This window comes from Halyomorpha halys, unplaced genomic scaffold, assembly GCF_000696795.3.
Source record: "Halyomorpha halys isolate HHAL.00 unplaced genomic scaffold, Hhal_1.1 Scaffold2400.1, whole genome shotgun sequence".
NCBI lineage: Eukaryota > Metazoa > Arthropoda > Insecta > Hemiptera > Pentatomidae > Halyomorpha > Halyomorpha halys.
In genome coordinates, this window is record NW_027108809.1 from 23,392 (window position 1) to 43,119 (window position 19,728).

General features: G+C 28.6%; 1 protein-coding gene across 3 annotated transcripts in view; it reads left to right on the forward strand.

The window, feature by feature from the left end:
• LOC106691478 (uncharacterized) overlaps positions 1-19,728 on the forward strand; it is a gene marked incomplete at its 5' end in the record, with an annotated part of 68,659 nt that overhangs the window by 18,185 nt on the left and 30,746 nt on the right. The window contains 1 exon segment of one of the 3 annotated variants that reach the window (XM_067047131.1): positions 12,262-12,315. In XM_067047131.1, the coding sequence (XP_066903232.1) occupies positions 12,262-12,300 (39 nt within the window). 3 annotated transcript variants of the gene reach the window in all.

A 19,728-nucleotide genomic window follows, 5' to 3' on the forward strand; every position in this document is an offset into this window, starting at 1 on the left:
ATGAAAAATTGCTGCTTGTATATTTATTTCATAATTGTTTAATACATTTTCAATAATTGGTTATAAATATTTAATAAATTTTTATATAATATATTATATATGAAATAGATATACAAAAATAAATAAAAAACTTAACAGCAGAGCTATAGTATTTCCTCCTCATATTTATTCTGAAGGAATGAAAGGTATTTTGATTGTTATATTAATGCTTTAACACCATGAATTAAGTGTTGATGAAGGGATAAAATAATTATGACCTCCAAAATACACTTCTAATATCGACTTAATATATATTACAAATTTTTGCACTACATCTAAATATGGAATGACTGGTTTGGGGTGTGGAGAAATTTTGGAATAGAGGCTATAGATGTGCGCAAATCTACAAAATTCTCGCAAAATACATTTAGACATGATGAAATGTTGGCTGAAATTCATCCTTGTGTTTTGCATACAAAGTCAATCCCCATACCTAATTCCAGATCATTTAAAGCAAAGAAGCCAACCAGATGTGCCTAAATGTTGTGTGAAAAAATATATAAATTAAAGATCATGTCAATACGGATAAAACGTTATATAAGGCTCACTCCTATGATTGATACAGTTCTTTTCAGTTAATTTTCGGAAAAATTATTTTATTGAATTAAATTTATTAAGCCGAAGACAACAAATATTTATATTTTATCATCTCAAAATAATGAGTTATTAGTTGACCGTGAAGATATATAAATAAGAAGAAGATTTTTGGGGTTGTAGGTGAAGAACATAAATAATTAAAAACTCGTTTCTTCGTACCAGCATTTCAGAACTTAATCAGGGCTAAAAACGAAATAACAACTATAATGATTAAATAGAATTACAGAAAAACAAGAAACATAAGAAGATAAACAGATAATATAGATACATAACTAGTATTGAAGAGAATTTGTGATATTATAAGATTATTGAAACTGTAAATGATAACATACAAGAAAATATTAATATTAAAATTAAGAATAAAAAAGAAACAATAAACCAAAAACGTGTATAAAATATTTGAAATATACTGAAATAATTGAAACTAATATTACACTATTAAAATGTTATGTAAAATTATGAATCTTATTATGTAGGTGGTTTACCTTTCTATACGCAATCCTGATAATTCGATTATATTACAGGATTGTAATTACTTACCTGATTGTATACAATAGCCTTAATTCCAGTGATTTATTAAAAATAGGAATGTTAATACTAATCGCGGTAAATCCCTTTTCCTTGGTTATAAGTTTTAGTATTTCCTGCCAGATGTTTAATTTAATTATGTGCTTTTTATTTCCGTTTAACAGCTCTGTTTCCTGGAACATCCCATAAACAACACATATTTATTGGTTGACTTCTTCAAATAGCGAAATAGACTGTTTTAGGATACTTGAACTTTAAGAAATGGTTCCTTAAAATATATTGTCTTGTTTTATGCTCTGTCTTTCAGCACTTGTTTGTTTTTCGTTCTGCCAACAACATCTCTTTCTTTTTACCATTATTTATTTATCTGAGATAAATAAATTTTTTATTGTGGGAAGTTATTATGAGTGGGAAGTTATTAATCCAATAAGAATTGCTTAAAATTTAGCTGTATTTATTAGGGCTGGGTTTTATTAGGGCTCAATTGGAAGTTCATTAAATGTACCGTAAAGTAGGTTATAATGATTATTTTCCTAGACAAAGTGGTTTTCATGATATATACTGAAATAAAAAATATTCGTGTTCGGGTAACATAACATTTCCTTTCAAAATTGAAGATAAAATATACTTCCTTTCACATCTTGTTTTTTACATTTGCGACGAAGATTTGCGCAACTTAATCCTTTAAATTTTACTAATTTACTTATTCAAACTACTTATAATGAATTAGGGGTTATTGACTATCAAATTAAAAAAGATAAGTCGGCCATTTTGAAAAACCTGGTATTTCAGGCCTTAGTACTATTTTTTGTTATTTTTTCCTAAATTAAATTTCACGAAATCATGACAAATCCTTTAGAAATCTCATATATATTCATTACTAGTGTTCATATACAAGTATTAATAGGTCTAAAAATTATTTTAAAACATATTTAAGTATAGATAATGTACTTTTTTTGTTTTATTCATATTTGGTATGGTTGGACGACCATGCAAATTGTGCCATTAATTCCATTTTTCTTATTAATTATATGGTTATGTGACAAATATAAAACAAAAATTAAATTAGTGGATTTTTATCAATCGGAAAATTGGAATTTTAATTAACATTTCGCTGTTGCGTTTCCGAAGTGACGGCATATTAGAAAATGTCTGTTATAATTTGGTTTTACTTTGAGTGATATGCTTGAAAAATGCTGATTTAGGGAAGAATTTAATTTATTATTACCACCTAATCGATTTTACATTTCTAATCAGTTATATTTTACCTTAGAATATTAACTACGTAAGTGGAAATGAACAAAAGAAAAATTTAATACCGACACATCCCATAAAAGGTCAGGGGTGCAGTTCTTTGTTTAAGAGTACCATTACTTGACCAACGATTGTACAAGGGAGTGATTTAGACAGCACCACGCTCAACCACTTTATGGGGCTGGGTAAACCCGGACGGCTCTCGCATTAACTTGGCTGGTTCAAGGCTTTTCACAATGGGATTTGAACCCGGGTCCTTGGAGTTAGTAGCACAGTGCCTTACCACCGAGCGACCCGCTCCCAAGGGACCCCAACCCCTGGCGGCTACCTGACCTGCCTAACCAAGGTGGGAGTGTCAAAATTAATTCCTGGGGACCGCTGAAAAATGAATGTTAACTGCCCCAGGTGGGAATCGAGACCACAACGTTCCGAACCGAGCGCACTGGAACCTACGTCCCAATCCTCAAGGCCATCACGTCCCTCTACATCTATGTAACAATTAGAATATAAATCTGCGTTAGATGTTTTTGGAAATCAGGTTTAATAAATATATAATCGATCTATTATCAAATATTTTTTTAGAATTGTTTGTTTTTTTATAGTATGCATGGTCCATACTGTGGTTTTACCGCTATCGATTATTGTAGACCCTATACTCACCCTAATGCGTGCAATCACGAAATGCAATTAGGCCCTTTTTTTATGTACTTCGTCACGAACCTCTGTTGTGTATTTCAGTTTATATATTTCTTATTTCGGAATATATTTTAGCCCAAAAAGGATGACTGAAAGGAGATTGTAGGGTGAAGAGAGTCGTCATGAATGGGAACTGGCGGGAACATCATCCCACGATTCCTACTTTCGTATCTTTAAAAATTCAAAAAGTTTGGAGATTTTAAAACATTTCTGAATGAGGTTATTATACGCAAAATTGCTAATCAACTCTATTTACCAAGTTTAGGGAATACCCCCAGGTTAGGACCTAGGGGTAAGTTAAATAATACGCTCAGAAAATATCCTTCCCAATAAATTGTTGTACCAACTTCCCTGCTGCTTATTGCTGATATGATTGCGCTTGGGATCAACTATTTCTGTATTCAGGACAAATGTTGAGTCGATGTTTTAGAGGAAATCTATTGTATACACAATACATATTATTGCCATGAAATCATTACGAACATATTTCTGGATGCTTCACAAAAATCGTATAGTCTTTTGTTTCTATATTTTGGTCCCTAGATAGTTGATTCCCCACTTACATCCCTTCGAAGCCAGTTTTGTCATATATACTTCAATTTCTATATGATCGCACTTTTTTCATCCGATTCTTATTCTATTTTCCGAAATAATTTACTTTTTCATTTTTTCCAAGGTTTTAGAACCTCTAAGCTGTCGTTTTGCAAGGTGTATGGCGACCGGGATAAGACAAGAAATCTATCTTTTAATTCTGAAAAAGATAAGAAGTCAAGGAATCCGATAAAAAAAAAAAAAAACTGTCTCGGTCTGAATGTTCAAATAAGAAAGATTATTCAAAACTTAAAAATCAACAAAACAATATAAAACAATTTCAGAATCTGTATAAAAAAAGTACCTATAACAATGTAGCTATTTTTTTATAGGATCAATAATTTTATAGGATACATTAAAAAACAAAAAAATAAATCTGTACCGCTGCAACCCATGAAGGGTACTTTGTAAGGAAGTTCTGTTACTGGACCAACAGTTGTGCTAGGAGGTGATTTGGTCAGAATTACGGCCTTTGCGCCGCCAGATTTGTACCCAATTTATATGCCTGAGTGCTCCCTGGTGGGCTCCCGAACCCACGGCTACAATGAAACAGCAAATAATTTTCTCCCGCAGCTGGATTCGAACTCGGGTCCTTTGAGTTAGTTGCTTGATCACCGATATTTCAATATTACACAATCAATTATTTGTTATATGAGAATTAAATAAAAACATTTTGAATTTAACCAACCGACATTTCTATTTAATTAAGTTTTACCAGCTTTATCGATTAAGTATTAAAGGATTTAATGTTGCGCTATTAACACGAAGAATATCCTTCCTCTATATCTCTATTATGTATAGATATCACATATCAATAAAAATGTTGGTTGGTTATTTACTGCATATGCGTGTTCAATTTAACTTATGGATGTAATATGGGAACTTTGAAATTATACTATGTTTCAATATATCGATGGTGTACTGAATCTATTTAAAAATACACTAGGAAAATAAATTTTATTATCATTTTTGTATAGGCCGAAATGGAACTGGCCTTGCCAAAATATTGTAATTTAATTTTTTCACTCTTAAATATATATATATTATACAATAATTATTAGTCATTTTGGTATCTTCTTAATTGCGAACTCCTAATTTATTATTTCCAGTATTTAGTGCCCCAAAAATCCCCTGTTTCTCGGCAACAATAAAACTTTTCTATATTTGATAGGAATATTATAATATTAATGATCAAGATCAATTACAAAATATCACGAGTGCTTAATTTGAAATTTAAAGAAAATTTATAATTTTCACTTTGAAGAAGTATTAAATATCAAGTTCTTTCTGCTTAATATTTTTTATACATAAATCATAAAAATATTTTATTAGAGCTGTGTGATACAGTTTCCCTGCTTATTGAACTCGTTCTTTAACACGTGTCTGCCGTAGACATTCATACCCACCATAAAGTGTCCCAGGAGTCGTTTGTTGTCGAATTTATTGTCCACTGTACTGTACACATAGTATATGTATTCCTGTCTCTCTTTAAATATATATTCTGAATATATTGTGTCGGAATGTAATAGTGGCGGGAATTTTCTTTTGAATTATACCACATGTCTCTACAATTGTTTTATTTATATGCGTTTAGGATTGTATTATGTTTCATATTTAATTCAATTTTTAATGTCTAATAAAAAAAAAAAACAATGACGTAAAGAAAAAATAACTAAAAAGTTTGTGTAAAAAATATTTAATTAATGTTTCATTTTCAAAAAATTAGTTCGTTCTGTTCAGTATTTTTTATTAATACCACTCATTATTAATATAATTAATTATTATTAGTTGTTCATATTTTTATGACTGCAATACAGGTTATGATATATTGCAAACTAAAATGTTCTATCATATATAATTTATATATCAAAAATATTATATAATTTTGACTTAACATGTAATTATTTGTTAAATTTATGTCTTACTATATATCTTATGTAAATGAAATTTTCAACACTTTCTTTTTTTTTTTTTTTTTTTAGGTAAGTGACTACCATCTGTTTGTTTCTGGAATTTATTACCTGAATTGGCCTAGAATATTTTTAATAACTACTCATTTTAGGTAAGTTCCTACAGTTAGTGAAGTTAGAGAGTGAAAACATGTTTTATTTAACCTAAATAAAATTAATAATTTTTTATAACAATAATGCGCTTGTTAATTATTACTTTCATCTTAATTGCCTTATTTTATTTTATTTTTTTCATCATGAAACGTTTCGATTGCCAAAGCCTCATTTTCAAGAATATTAATTTTTCTCAATATTCAGATATTTAGAATTATATTTTTACAGTAATATTTTGTCTTATTTTACGTTCGTATACTAATATAATATAACTTAGCCTATATAGCTTGTTCTTTGATTATTATCATATACATAAATTAATGTTAGCAATAAAATATATAGGTGTATAAATCAAGAATAAAATTGATTCATAGACCGTATTATTATGAATTATATTAGCATAAGAACGTGAAATTAGACAAAATATTATTGTTTTATTATGGATCCAACGTCATAGAATGTGAGGAAAAATGTGAAAAAATAAAATTCCTGAAGATGATGCGATTCGAGTAAGTCAGCTTTTATCCTTTAGTATCTCTAAGATCCTTAGTAAGTACATTTTTTATCTCCTTTTCGTATCAATATTCAGTCGTAATCACACAAGAATATTAATTTCATAAAAAAAAAAAAAAAAAAATTATTGGGTTTGGCATGGATGACATGTGTTGGTGACACTACAATAACTGCAACGCAACTATAATTAAGAACACCTTTTTTTAAAAAGACATGATTTTAGGGGGATACATAATAAGTTAAAATAATATGTGGATTTAGAGAAAAATAAATAAGTAATATTTTGGCAATAGACCAATTACTATTTATTTTAATATCATTAAAGTATAGTTCAAATGAAGTTTGCTCCTTGAGGCTAAAACGATTTTTACGGATTTCTAGGATTTTGCGCGTTAACGGTTTGGAAACTCAGTAAAACGTACAAACAAAAATCGTTTTATAATCCAATTTCCTAAAAGAATCTGTCATAATTTTTTGAGTTCCCTTGATCGGCCGAGTAAACTAGATCTTTTGAGATTATGAGTCCTCAATTGAAGAATACATTAGTTATGATGACGTATTCTTCCGGTACATTTAATTCTGAAACTATCTTATGTTCTTTAACGTTTTTTTTTTTTTTTTTTGCAATTTTCACTCCTTTTTAACGCAAATCTTTAAAAAAATCATTTTTTTTTTTTTGCCGTCTCATGGACGCGTAGGATGAAAAAAGTATCGAGTATGAATTCTTACTACCAGAATCCGTAAAAAAAAAAAAAGAATTATATACCTGGTATTACCCGCTAAAATGAAATCGAAATTTCAAAATTTTAGATTTGGAGGGGGGGAAGTGCCCATTGTATTCATTATTTTTCGTAAATTGCATACCTTTCTTCTGCTTATTGAAAATTATTTATTAAATATTAATGTTAATACCGGTGTTAACATTAACAACTTAATGGTGTTCAACAGCTTTAAAACATAAACTTGAAGTTACTTAAGGAGATTTGGTACTAGAATTAGCTAGTAGTTGTGAATTAATCATTGGAACATTTAGCTGCTTGCTTGGCTACAGTGATTAAGGATAATTTTCAGATAATCAAATAATTATGGACTATTATTTATCCCAGAAGTTGAAGTAAACATTTCATCTCTCTTAGTAAGGTCCTAAATCCTGTTATGGATTTTATAGTGCTGCTCTGGGAAATTCAGGTTTGATGGATGTTCAAATAACTATTTCAATTTTGAACATCAATTCTGTTACAGTATTAAATATTTCTGAGTATAAAAATTAATAAATAATATTATTAACACATTTAATATCAAAGACGGTGAATTGATGGACCTGATTGTATTCTTCATTCTTAATTATTAAGAAGTGAATGATATATTTGTTATTCAATCGAAATTTAATTCTTCCTTATTTGATTCCTCCTCAAAACCTGAAAAAGGAACGAAAATGTCATTTCTTTTCTAGATTTATTCCTGGATTGGATTATTGGATTTATTCAAATTTAAAAAAAAATTCCAACTTTTAATAGCTACTTTGAACTAGAAATTGAATAATAAAACGACCTATCCGGTTAAATATTAAATCTTACTTGAATCAATTCTTTCCGAAAATTATTACTACATTCTAAAGATAGTCAAACTTTTCTTAACGGACACCCCTGCATAACAGGTACCCTCTTAAATTTTTACTTTATTTTCATTATCCGTTCTCGGCCAATAAGGTACTTATTTAATTGATTTGAAACCCCTTCATTACGGAACCTCTCTACCTTGAATGCGGACACCAAATTTATTCCCCAGCATCACTTTTTTATAACGGACACAATTAATTGAATATGAATCCTCATTCATTCATGACTCCAGAACTAAAGTTCACTCATTTAGAAAAAAGTTATATGGTTATGTTTTTTGCCAATTATAATAGAGCATTACCGAAAAGATATTTTAATTAGAAAGTATGCCTTAAAGATTTTATATACGTATGTATATAGTTATTTAATTATTATTTCAAATTAGCGAGTAAATTTTCGTCAATTAAAAATTAAAATAAACCAAGAAGGAAGCTTTGTTATTTTTTTTCCCGCATTTCGGCTCCATTTTATTAGAAACTTTCTCCATTTATTTTTTTAGAGGGTATTAATAGCACTAAGAGACACTTGGTCATTGTGTGATTGGATTTAGTGTATGTAGAAAAAATAATTCAAACCCCTCCCTCAAAACTTGAGATTTTACATAATAATTATCACGTGGTAATATTTATATCATTTTAGTTTTTTTTTTTTTTTTTTGTTTTTTTTTATATTCACCCTTATTAAGAAAAACCGTTTTATACAAGTTTTACTGTAATATATTTTTGTTATTCAAATTTTAACTGTCATTGTTGATATAATTATCAACATATTTTTTGTTTTCTATTAAAGAGTATTTTGTTGGAAGCTCAAACGTATTTTTCTTTGACACACCGATATTACTGAAACGGTCAGTACCTAATTTAAATTCTATTACATTTTAACCACTATTTTGGGTTACGCATTCGCAAAATTATTTTGAAACTCCTATATTTAAAAAACGGTCTCACCGAGTTTAATCCCAAGTATCATTGATTTTATAATATGAATGATTACAAAATGGAAATATTGAGGAAGCTGACCTGATCTGTGTGGTGCTGGGCCGACTTTTTATTTTTATTTACCATTTGATAAGTGACTTTTCGGGAAATATTATTTTTAAAAATATACATTAAATCAATTTGGTGATTTTTCCTGTATAGACCAGAATTGTTTTCTTTCTATTCACTGGCAAAAATGTTTTAACTTAAAAAAAAAAAGTATCGAAACTAAATTATTAATTGTTATTTTTATGATTTTTTTTTTTTTTATGGACCACAGTTACCGTTCTTTTGTAAATACTTGAATTAAATTTCTATACGAAATTCCTGTATTAGAGAGAGCGAGTGTATGTTGCTTTTAAAGACACTACCTTTGATGACCCCAAAACCACCTACTCACTGGGCACTGTTTCAACTATCTCTGTTGACTGGACTGTTGGTTCTTTAAATCCTGTCTTCTAATATCATGTAGATCAAAGCTATCTTGGGTAAACCGAAACCTATATTTGCCGAACATAGTGTATATACAGACATATACATATATACAACGTATGTGTATATATTTATTTGAAGATCTCGAGGTTCGGTCAATAATAAACAACTATATTTTGGCGACGTTTCGAAATCTGTTTATGCTCATATTCTTGCCCTTTGATAAACATTATATATTTTTTTAAGGTTTCGAAAAATTGAGTTTAAGCAAATATTGTAACGTTGTAATTCTTCATTGAATACTTCTTCTACATTTAATATACGTATTCTACATACTAACTGTCAATACAGACAGGTTCATGTGACTCAACTTTCATGAACATATAGGACACAATTACGAACACTAACATTAAAAAAATTTATAGAATGCTAAACAGACTGCATGCTGAAATGAATAGATAAGGATATGGGAAAACCAAATACCTCACACTTTTATCCAACATTTCTCCATTTCACTCATTTTAATATTAAAAACTTCTGCAAATGTAATTAGTTAAAAAAATCTTTTTTTTTAAATGTTTATATTTCACTGGGGGGGGGGGGGCATAAAAATGAGAACAGTAATACCTTGAAACTTGGCCAAAATATTGTTGTTTATTATTACCTTATTGAGACTTAATCTCAAGATCAAAACTATGTATCATGTAATAGTAAAAAAAAAATATTATTTAATATATATATAGGTTTAATATAAATATAGAGTGTATATTTTGCGGTTGCGTTACTATGATAGTTAAAATTTTATTTCGTTCAGTGCTCAATTTAAAATAATTATTAATTTTTACTTTTTTTTTATTTGTTATAGCTACATTAAAAATATTATTTTGCTTATTATTTATTTTATTAATTTATAATTATTTTCAGAAACTATTGAAACTAACTTGATATGGAATTTCACATCTTATTTTATTTTGGAATGGGAGCATAGTCCATTTTAACTGTTTTGTTGTTCTTGAGGTCCTTTTATGACCACATATTTCTCAGCATCTATGGTACTCACTGTATATTGTGATATATATGTTTTTTCTAATGTAACTGTGAGTTCTCTCTATATTTACTGAAGTATTTTATTTCAGACGTCTTTTCTTATGACAGTCACCTCATTGACTACACATATAAAATTGTATATTATTATTTATTTTAAATATGTGAATTTTGGTAATTTTTTAATAAATATTAAATAAAATGTGATACATAATGGAAGGACAATAAATTTAAGCACTTTAATTAATAGTGTGTTATTCATTATTGAAAAAATAATGCTTACAAAATTTAATTATGACGTGATTATATCACTTTTAAACATTTTGGATACGGAAATAGAAATAAGTTTTTATAAAAAGAAGAAAAAAGTCTATTGTCAAGTTCTTTGTGATTTTATTATTATTTTTTTTTTTTTAATAAGAATATTTTTTCATGTTTAAGATAAATGTGTGTTATTAATTCTTTTTTTTTTCCTAATTGACGTATTGATGTAGTATGATGCGTAAGAACTTTTAAATTGGGTTATATTATGTTATTTAAAAAAAATTAGTTTTGAGAACATTAGCACCCTTATCGTAACCATCAAAAAATATTTTTGTAAAAAAAACAAGAGCTTGACAATAGACTTTTTTTTGTTACAAAAGTATTTGTGTTATTAAATTTTTAAAATAAAATAATATAACCCAATTTAAAATGTAGCATGCATAGGTAGCATTCTAATGCTTTTTTCATTACGCCTGTTAGAAAAAATAACGAGAATTAATATAATAAGCAATAATAACACTTACAAATCCAAATTCATCTATATATTGTGGATTGTCAATTTTATTTTTTTCAATATTTTTGATTAATAATTATGAGCGCTATAGTAATATTTATATAAATTTTACTCCTGCTAAGGAATTCCTATGTAGAGTTTAACATTAAAAATCAGCGAGTTCTATTTGCGGAGTAGATTTTGGCAGCTGTTTCTATTTAGTCCTTAGTCCTTATAAGGCAAGGGAATTAGGGAGTTAAAATGTATAACTCTTGATGTTTACTAAAATCATGGTTTAATGTTTTAATAACATGTATTGTAATCTGTTTATGCATCATGAAAATTTCACTTACTATTTCGAGTTGAAATTAATATTCACTCGGAACAGATATTTTTATATTGTCCACTGTGGCAATATTTTCCTATACTAATTGTCGAAAAGAGCTCTTTTATTTAAAAGATTGACTAAATCTTTTCACATTTTTCTACCATACTTTTGGAAAAGAGAAGTATTAAAATTGTGTAAAGTGGTATTTACACCATACTTACATGGTATTTATGGTTGAAATAAATAAAAATAGATTTCATATTCTACATTTAACTTTTTTTTCGATACGCAATTGTTATAGATTCGATATTTAAAGTTCCATGAATGATTTTATAGAGTTTGTTATGATATCCACTGAAAGGTCCATCTATAGTTTATGTGAAATAAAAAAAATTAGTCATTCAATAATTACGTAAGAGAACAACAGTTAACAGGCTGGCGGGATGGAATTATGCGCATGCGCTCAGTCAAAATCAAGTTAAAAGAGACCTTTATTTATGTGTTCTTTGTCACTATTCATGTACCTTCATTCATATGTATATTATACGACTTTCTATGTTAAATATTATATTTTCTAAAATCTTTGGCTCTCCAATGGTATATAAGACGTCTATATTATTGTATGTAGAATGTTTTTTTTTCAAGCATAAATACTTACAAATTAAATATAATAAATATTTGTCCTCTTATCTCCTTGAATTAATTATCAAATTCTTTCATTATTTACACCTATCTATTTTTTTTATAACTAGTAAAACTATGTAAACTACTGACTGCCCTAAAGTATCCTTTAATAATGTTGCTCTTACCCCCTGTTGAACAGATCTGCTACCTTGGACTGCATCTGGACGAACAAGACTGAAAAGACAGGAAACTGGTCTTAGATTTCGAATATTACAGCACTTATTAAACAGTCTAAACTTCATATTCATTACAAAAGACAGATCTACATGACAATTATAAGGCCAATCTGGACATACGGATTTGAGCTTTGGGGCTCCACTAAACCTTAGAATGCCTCTCGTATCGAATCCTTACAATCAAAAAACCTTCTTAAAATCCTCAATACTCCTTACTTTGTCGCAAATAAAATCATCCATAAAGACCTTAATTTTTCATTTGTAATCGATCTAGCCCGAACCAGATCATTCCTTCCATAATAAACTCCCTAACCAACAAAACCCTCTAGTTTCTAACTTCTATTTCTGACAATCCCTTGAGGCGCCTAAAAAGAAGATGGTCTCGAGACCTTCTAGTGTAGAAATATGATTTGAGTGCAACCAATAGTTTCTCTACATGCCTGTTTCACTCCATTTTGATCTTACAGTTGAATTATTTCCTTACAATGCTCAAACTGAAACTATATACACTATTGTCAAAAATATTAATTCATAATAGTATTTTAAGTAATTTTGAGGAAATATACAAATTTGCGAAATTTAAAACACGTTATTTAGAAAGTTAATTTCTTATAGGCCAAAAAATAATAATCATATTACCTAAATATTAATTATGTTTTCGTTGCAAAAAAAAGAAGAAAGATATATCATAATCCTAACTTAGTGGATTAGTGAACCATTTCGAATTTTTTTTTTTTTCGAAAATTTTGGTAACTCGTAGGATCAAGAAATCATGAATGGATTTCTTTTTAATCTGAACCGGCTGAGCGTAGGCCATAAGACGGTACGAGGCCTCGTGTAAATACTGATTAGAGACGTTGGTTGTTTGTCCTGATAAGGAATTGTTACTGGGGCACAGCTACTTATATAATTACCTTTGAAAATAGTCTCATATATCTTAATGGCAATGTGGTAAACGTATTTGTATAGCAACCATCTCATTGTTCACTCTTGAGCAACCTGTTGTAATTTAGTTTTAAAGAATGATAAATAACTTATATAATTTACATAAATTAATATATCTTTTTCATAACTTACTTCTAGTTCAGAGAGAATGTGACAGAATGAAGTAGGCTTAACGATAATACTCACTATCCAGAAGTCGCTTTATCGATTTTGTTAATTAATTGTTTGTGTATTACGTATAAAAGGATGAATTAACGGTAGAATTTAGGAGATTACACAATGCTGAATTAAGGGACCTACACCCTGTATATATAATTCAAGTTATTGCATGCCGTATAAGATGGGCGTGTAAGGTTCTAGGGCTTAGTAACGAGCGGTTTATAATCACTGAACCGACAGGTAACGTCCCTGGGCTACCCATACGAAACGTATATGGGAGGATTGCGTTAAAACTGATTTAGTAGAATTGGAATTATTTGGAGGGGCATCACTGGAATGATGTATGCAGAGAGCGTTTAGTGGTATCGGCATCAAACCTTCGGGTTCGTTAGGCTTTCATTATAATTATATAAATTCTACTTGCCATTATCTTATTTTTATAATGAGGTGTAGATAGTTGACCGTAGATTAATGATTGGAGAAGTTTGTCGGGGGGATGAGGTGTAGATAGTTGACCGTAGATTAATGTTGAGGTGTAGATAGTTGACCGTAGATTAATGTGAGGTGTAGATAGTTGACCGTAGATTAATGGAGTATATATGCATATATATTTATATTTTTAGTATAGGTATATAAGTTAATACTCACACTGTAATTCAGATGTAAGCCACTCACTATTTTTCATTGTCTGTCATAGTGTTTAATTTGTAGATTCAATTTATTTATTTATTTTTTCAGTTTTTTAGACACTATTTGCACATCTTATATTATACATATCTTCTTACCTACATGATATTATATTTCATCTGTCGCTGTTTTCAATCTACTACCATCTAATTCCACGATTATCAATCAATTAAAAATTTTTTACTATTCAATTATTAGTTATTAATTTCTTATCATTTATGATTTAATTCAATATTTTGTATAATTCTAAATTTGTTTCCATACTATTCCTTTTCAATTGTATGTTTTTCTAAATGTTGTTGTTATCTCTTTTGTTCTATAGCCCTGATGAAGACCTGAAACTCAGGTCGAAACTTAGGCATAAAATAAATAAATATGCTTTTGTTTATTTATGTTGTTCTTTGCTGATCGCACCCCCGACAAACTTCTTCAATCTTATATTTATCTCTGAATGTGTCATACTCACTTTTAACCCCTCTGTAACAGACCGACTTGTTGCTGTATTAACTTCCAGAGAGCTGGCCACCAAATCACAGTTGACTTCTACCTTTTGTAATGACGGGGTTGGTTGGCCAGTATTAATTAAACTTGGCTGGAGCAGCGCTCCAATGAATTACTGAATACACTCTATCGATTTCTGATCGCTTCTCTTGGCTACTGTTCCGCTTCATCTTGTGGTTAATGTTTAAAATTCCTGAATTCCCATTTATTTGTAATCAAGTTTTTATTTTATTTCGATTATATATGAATGGAACTATGAAAATTTAAAAACCGGTTATGACTATTAATTATGAGTATCGTTCTGGTACATCCCAATAAAAATTAATTGGTTCATAGTAATTAAAATATAATAATCTTCAAAAAATGTTTCGAAAAAATATAATTTCTTTGATTTCTCAAAGCCGAAAATAGGAAAGCTTTTAGGCATCATGTAAAAAATTTAGTTCTGTGTATGTTGATCTGTATTCAAATTTGTCTTCCGCCATAATCTTTCGAAGCATTAATCCTACTTTGAAGAGATTTTTAGGTATTTTACGAGTTGATATCTACTTGATTCTATATTGAATTGATTAAATGTCGTCCATTGGTTTATGCTTGTGCAAACGTATGTCATCGATACACTTACATTTCGAAACAGAACTTGTACCACTACATTTATGTAATTTACCACTGTTTGTAATTTCCAAACCGTCTCCTTATCCTTTCTTTCATTTTATAATCATTATTTTTTATTCATACAAAACGGCAAAACATTTGTGAGTCCTCGTGATGTAAGCAGCAGTGAAGACGAGTTTCAGATTTGTACAAACATTTGTACAAACAGATTTAACAAAATAAATATTCAAGCAGAAGGTGATAGTAATGATAGAGATGACGATAATATCCAACCAACATATATTGATAGCGACACAAGTAGTGTAAAAGAATACATTTCCGTAGAAGAAGTATCAACTGAAAAGTTGGAACTTCAATTAGTTCGAAAGTTGTAATATATACTATCAGAATTTCCGGGAGTACGTTTTCGCGAAAAAGTGGTTTCGAGTTGCTGGTAGATAAACAGTGCCGAGTCCAAATAGTACAAAAGCCCAAGAGAAGAAAAAAGACAGTTATTTCACCCCAATTTTTGATTACTTTAGTGAGAACTATGTATAGTTACTAGTCAAAATTTATTTTGATATAATTTTTTGAAAAAACAACAACGTTTTTTACAGAACATACTAAAACATCAGTAGTTAGTGAATTTATTTTGAAAAATCTATATCTCAAAAACCATTTGGCGTACAAATGTCTATTAACACTTAAAAAAGCTAGTTTAATGAACTATAAAGTAGTATATGACCTTAAAAATTTATATCTCGAGAACTATTGGACGTAAATAGCTCTATTATGGTTCTTATTTTAGCAAATTTAATGTTCTTTAAATAATGTTCTCTTAGATTTTCTATTGTTGTTGGTAGTTTTAAAGATATAGAGCTCCGAATGAAAAATTAATGTTTTTTAAGGTTTTGAAACAGCCGCCATTTTTTATTCCCCTATCTATACTTGGAAAACTCATCAATTTTGACTAATAATTATATACGGTTTTCATTAGAGTAATCATAAATTGTGGTTAAATAACTGCCTTTTTTCCCCCGGCTCTTGTACTAAAAGGGTTAATAAATACTGTCCATTCCTTGCGTTTACTCAAGCAAAAAAATAATTTCCTTGATCCATCTATTTTTGAACAACGACTCGTTCCGTAGATTTTATTTTCAAACACCATATCATTAACCTTGGAATATAGGTTATTAGATACCTTCTAGAAAAATAATAAATTCAAGAAAAATCAATTTTCAGAAAAAAAAAAAGGAAATAAAAATAGTAAGATGAGCAGTACTGACCTATTTTTGGCTAATTCATTTATATACATCAAACTATTTATTTACAATTTATAATTTCTTTCAGCTTTGATTTTTTTTTATTATTTTCAGCAAAAATTCTTAATCTATATTAAGCTCTTTACAATCTAAAATAATAAAAATAAAATAGTTATTTCTCTATCTAATTGATAATTCTTAGTCCTGAAGCGGATATAATATTTAATGTTTTTTTTTCTAATTTAAAAGGTTTATAGGTATGAAAGCAATAAATAATAGAAATACTCTCCAAGATACAGTTTCTTGGAGGGTTTGTCACAGAGAAGAACAATATAGCTCCGATGGGAAGAGATTTATGGCGGGGATTATTGGAGGTAAGAGCCGAAACACGCCATCTCATGTTCGAGCCTCGTGAGGTATACCAATTTGGGATTACAAATATCTTGACGCACATTATATTTGTTTTTGCTTCACTTTTCTATCTCCGATCGATGAATTGTGTATAGTCTATATAAAACCAAAAGAAAAATATTAATTATAACATCATAAACGTATAAGGAAGAAGTTAGAGATACAGATATAATATGTAAATATAAATATAGTCTATAAAGGATAAAAGATTCCTTGTAATGTTATATAATAAAAATATATATTAATTATAAAGTAATTCATGGAAGTAAAAGGAAAAAATATGGGATAAATATTAAAAGAATGTGGAGATTAATTGATAAATTAACTTCAGAAATGTGGATCATATAGCAAAATTAAAAGAAAAATTATGTTAGTTTAATAAGATATGTCGGTAGGTTAGTCTTAATCAACTTTATAATTGACAGTTTACTGTTGTAAATGGATATGGATGGATTCCGAAATGAGGCGTATATCTATCATCCTCCCATATCTTTTATTTTTATTTTTTTATATTTATCTCATATTTTACAGTTCTTCACGTTTCTTACTTTATAAAACAAAAGTTTTTTTGTATTATATAACTTTGTAACCCATCTTTTTATCCTTTATTTACTATACTAGCAGACCCAGCAATGCTTCGATATTGCTATGTTTGAGGAAGTGTATACATTAATTGAACACTATTGAAACTTTGATATAAATTAATATATAGATGAAGTTATAAGAGGGTAACTATGGTAACAGCTAACTTATTTGAAACTTGTATTTCGCCCTTATAAGGAGGATATTAAATCTAATTTTTAATTAAAAAATCATTTAATAGAATCATTAATATTTTTTCTCTCATTTTTCAGAAAATGATAACCATGAAAAAATGGAAAAAAAAAAAAACTTTTTGAGCTTCACGACAGAAATGCTTAATTTTGGTACTAACTTTTTTTTTACCGAAAAAACTCGGGCCAGTCTATAATCTTCCTAGAAAAATCCTGAACTTTTAGCAAAAATTCCCATCACAATCGGATGAACTGTATGGAAGTGCAAAACGTACGAACAAAAAAACGTTCATTTTTACATATTTGATTTATATTTATCTCTTTTTTTTTTCATAATCCCTATTTCTGAATTTCATTTATGGTTTTTAGCATGAATATATATTCTAGTCCTGCACTGTTTCCTTCTTCTGTAGTGGCCTACATTTTAAGGAGTTTTTGACTTGTATTTTTGTTGTGGGTTTTCTTCGAATTGTATAATGTGCTGGGGCACACATTGGTTTTATTCTCATATTTCCTCTTTATGTATAATATATTTGTGTTATATTATTGTACAATTTATGAGTAGCTAACAAAACGCGTTATATTAAAAAAAACAACGTAAAATGAGTCAGATACACCGCCATGTAGTGTAAAACATTACGAACGTGATTGCTCGGGCGATTCTATCAAAAACACCACAAGTGATAAGTGAGCAGTGTATAAGTGAGCCCCTAAAAATAACACGTTTCGGCAAATAGGTTTGGAATATTTCTAGCAAGAACTCCACGTGTCATATGGTATTTCATGCAGCTGCTTCTGGATATGAGGGAAAGATGAGTCCCAATGAGTTGATCTCAATGCTGCAACATTTCATAAACAACATTCCACGCTCTGGTGCGACGATGAGTTTTATTGTATTGTGGTTTGCATGAGCACTCTTTTCATTTTTCTCTGTATTCCACATTCTTCATATTTTTTCTTTGAGTGTATTAATGAGTTTTATAGTTAATTCTTTCTAAAACCCCTATAGCTGTAGGATATAACTAGCTATCACTCGATTGGTTCTGATAACAGACGTTCAGATTACTTTTAAAAAAAAAAATGTGTCCTCTAAGATATGATTGAAACCCTTCAATTATAGTCAAATAAAGAACCTGTGTCTTATCGAAATAAGTATCCTATTTTGGGGAATTATTATTAATTTGTCTGTTCTATTTATTAATTTAGCGTGCCGATTGCTATTAAAATTCAAAATAAACTGTCAACGGAATTAACATCATTCGATGTTTTTATATCCGGACTATTTCTTCTAAGGTATATTCATATTTATTTTATAAATAATTCAATTTATCTTGAATTATAAATATAAATGAAATATCTAAGTAGGATTCTCATTGTTGCATAATATTATATACGATATGATTAAAATACCAAATTATCCCATAGCGATAGATGAGTAGGCTGTTTCATAATATTTTTGCTAGAGGACAATGAGATCCTTGTTGTAGTGAACGCACTAATAATTTGTCTTTATTAACTGGTTACTGATTCCCTTATCATTCAAGATAAGGGCCTGATGGGTAGAGATATAATTCATAGATATCTTGGCTTGTTGAGCCGCCTCTTGATCATAAATATATCTCTGTCACCCTCAATTTTTTCGAAAATCAAAGAAATGTTCATATTTCTAATTAATATAAAAATAAGTGGGTTTTCCACTTTGGTTTAAGTACGATTAATATGAACTGATAGTTAAGGGGAAAAAACATAATTTTTTTTTTTATATCAAGTAAACAGTTAATTAAAAATCGACAAAAAATTAAATAAAACCTCAAAAATAAATCAAAATTGGTTACGATTCATGCCACATTTATGGAATATATACGTCATTATTTTTTTATTTACATAAATAGAATATTCCTAATATTATACATTAGCTATTTTTTATTATAGAATTATTATAATTTAATCTTTAAATCGATTCAATTAAGAATAATAAAATATTTATAACAGTAATTAGTAAGTTTAGTTTATAAATTTAATTATGTCGGCATATATTTTAGGAGAGTTTTTTCTTATTATTTTTAATTTTTTTTTATTTATTTATTATTTTATTTTT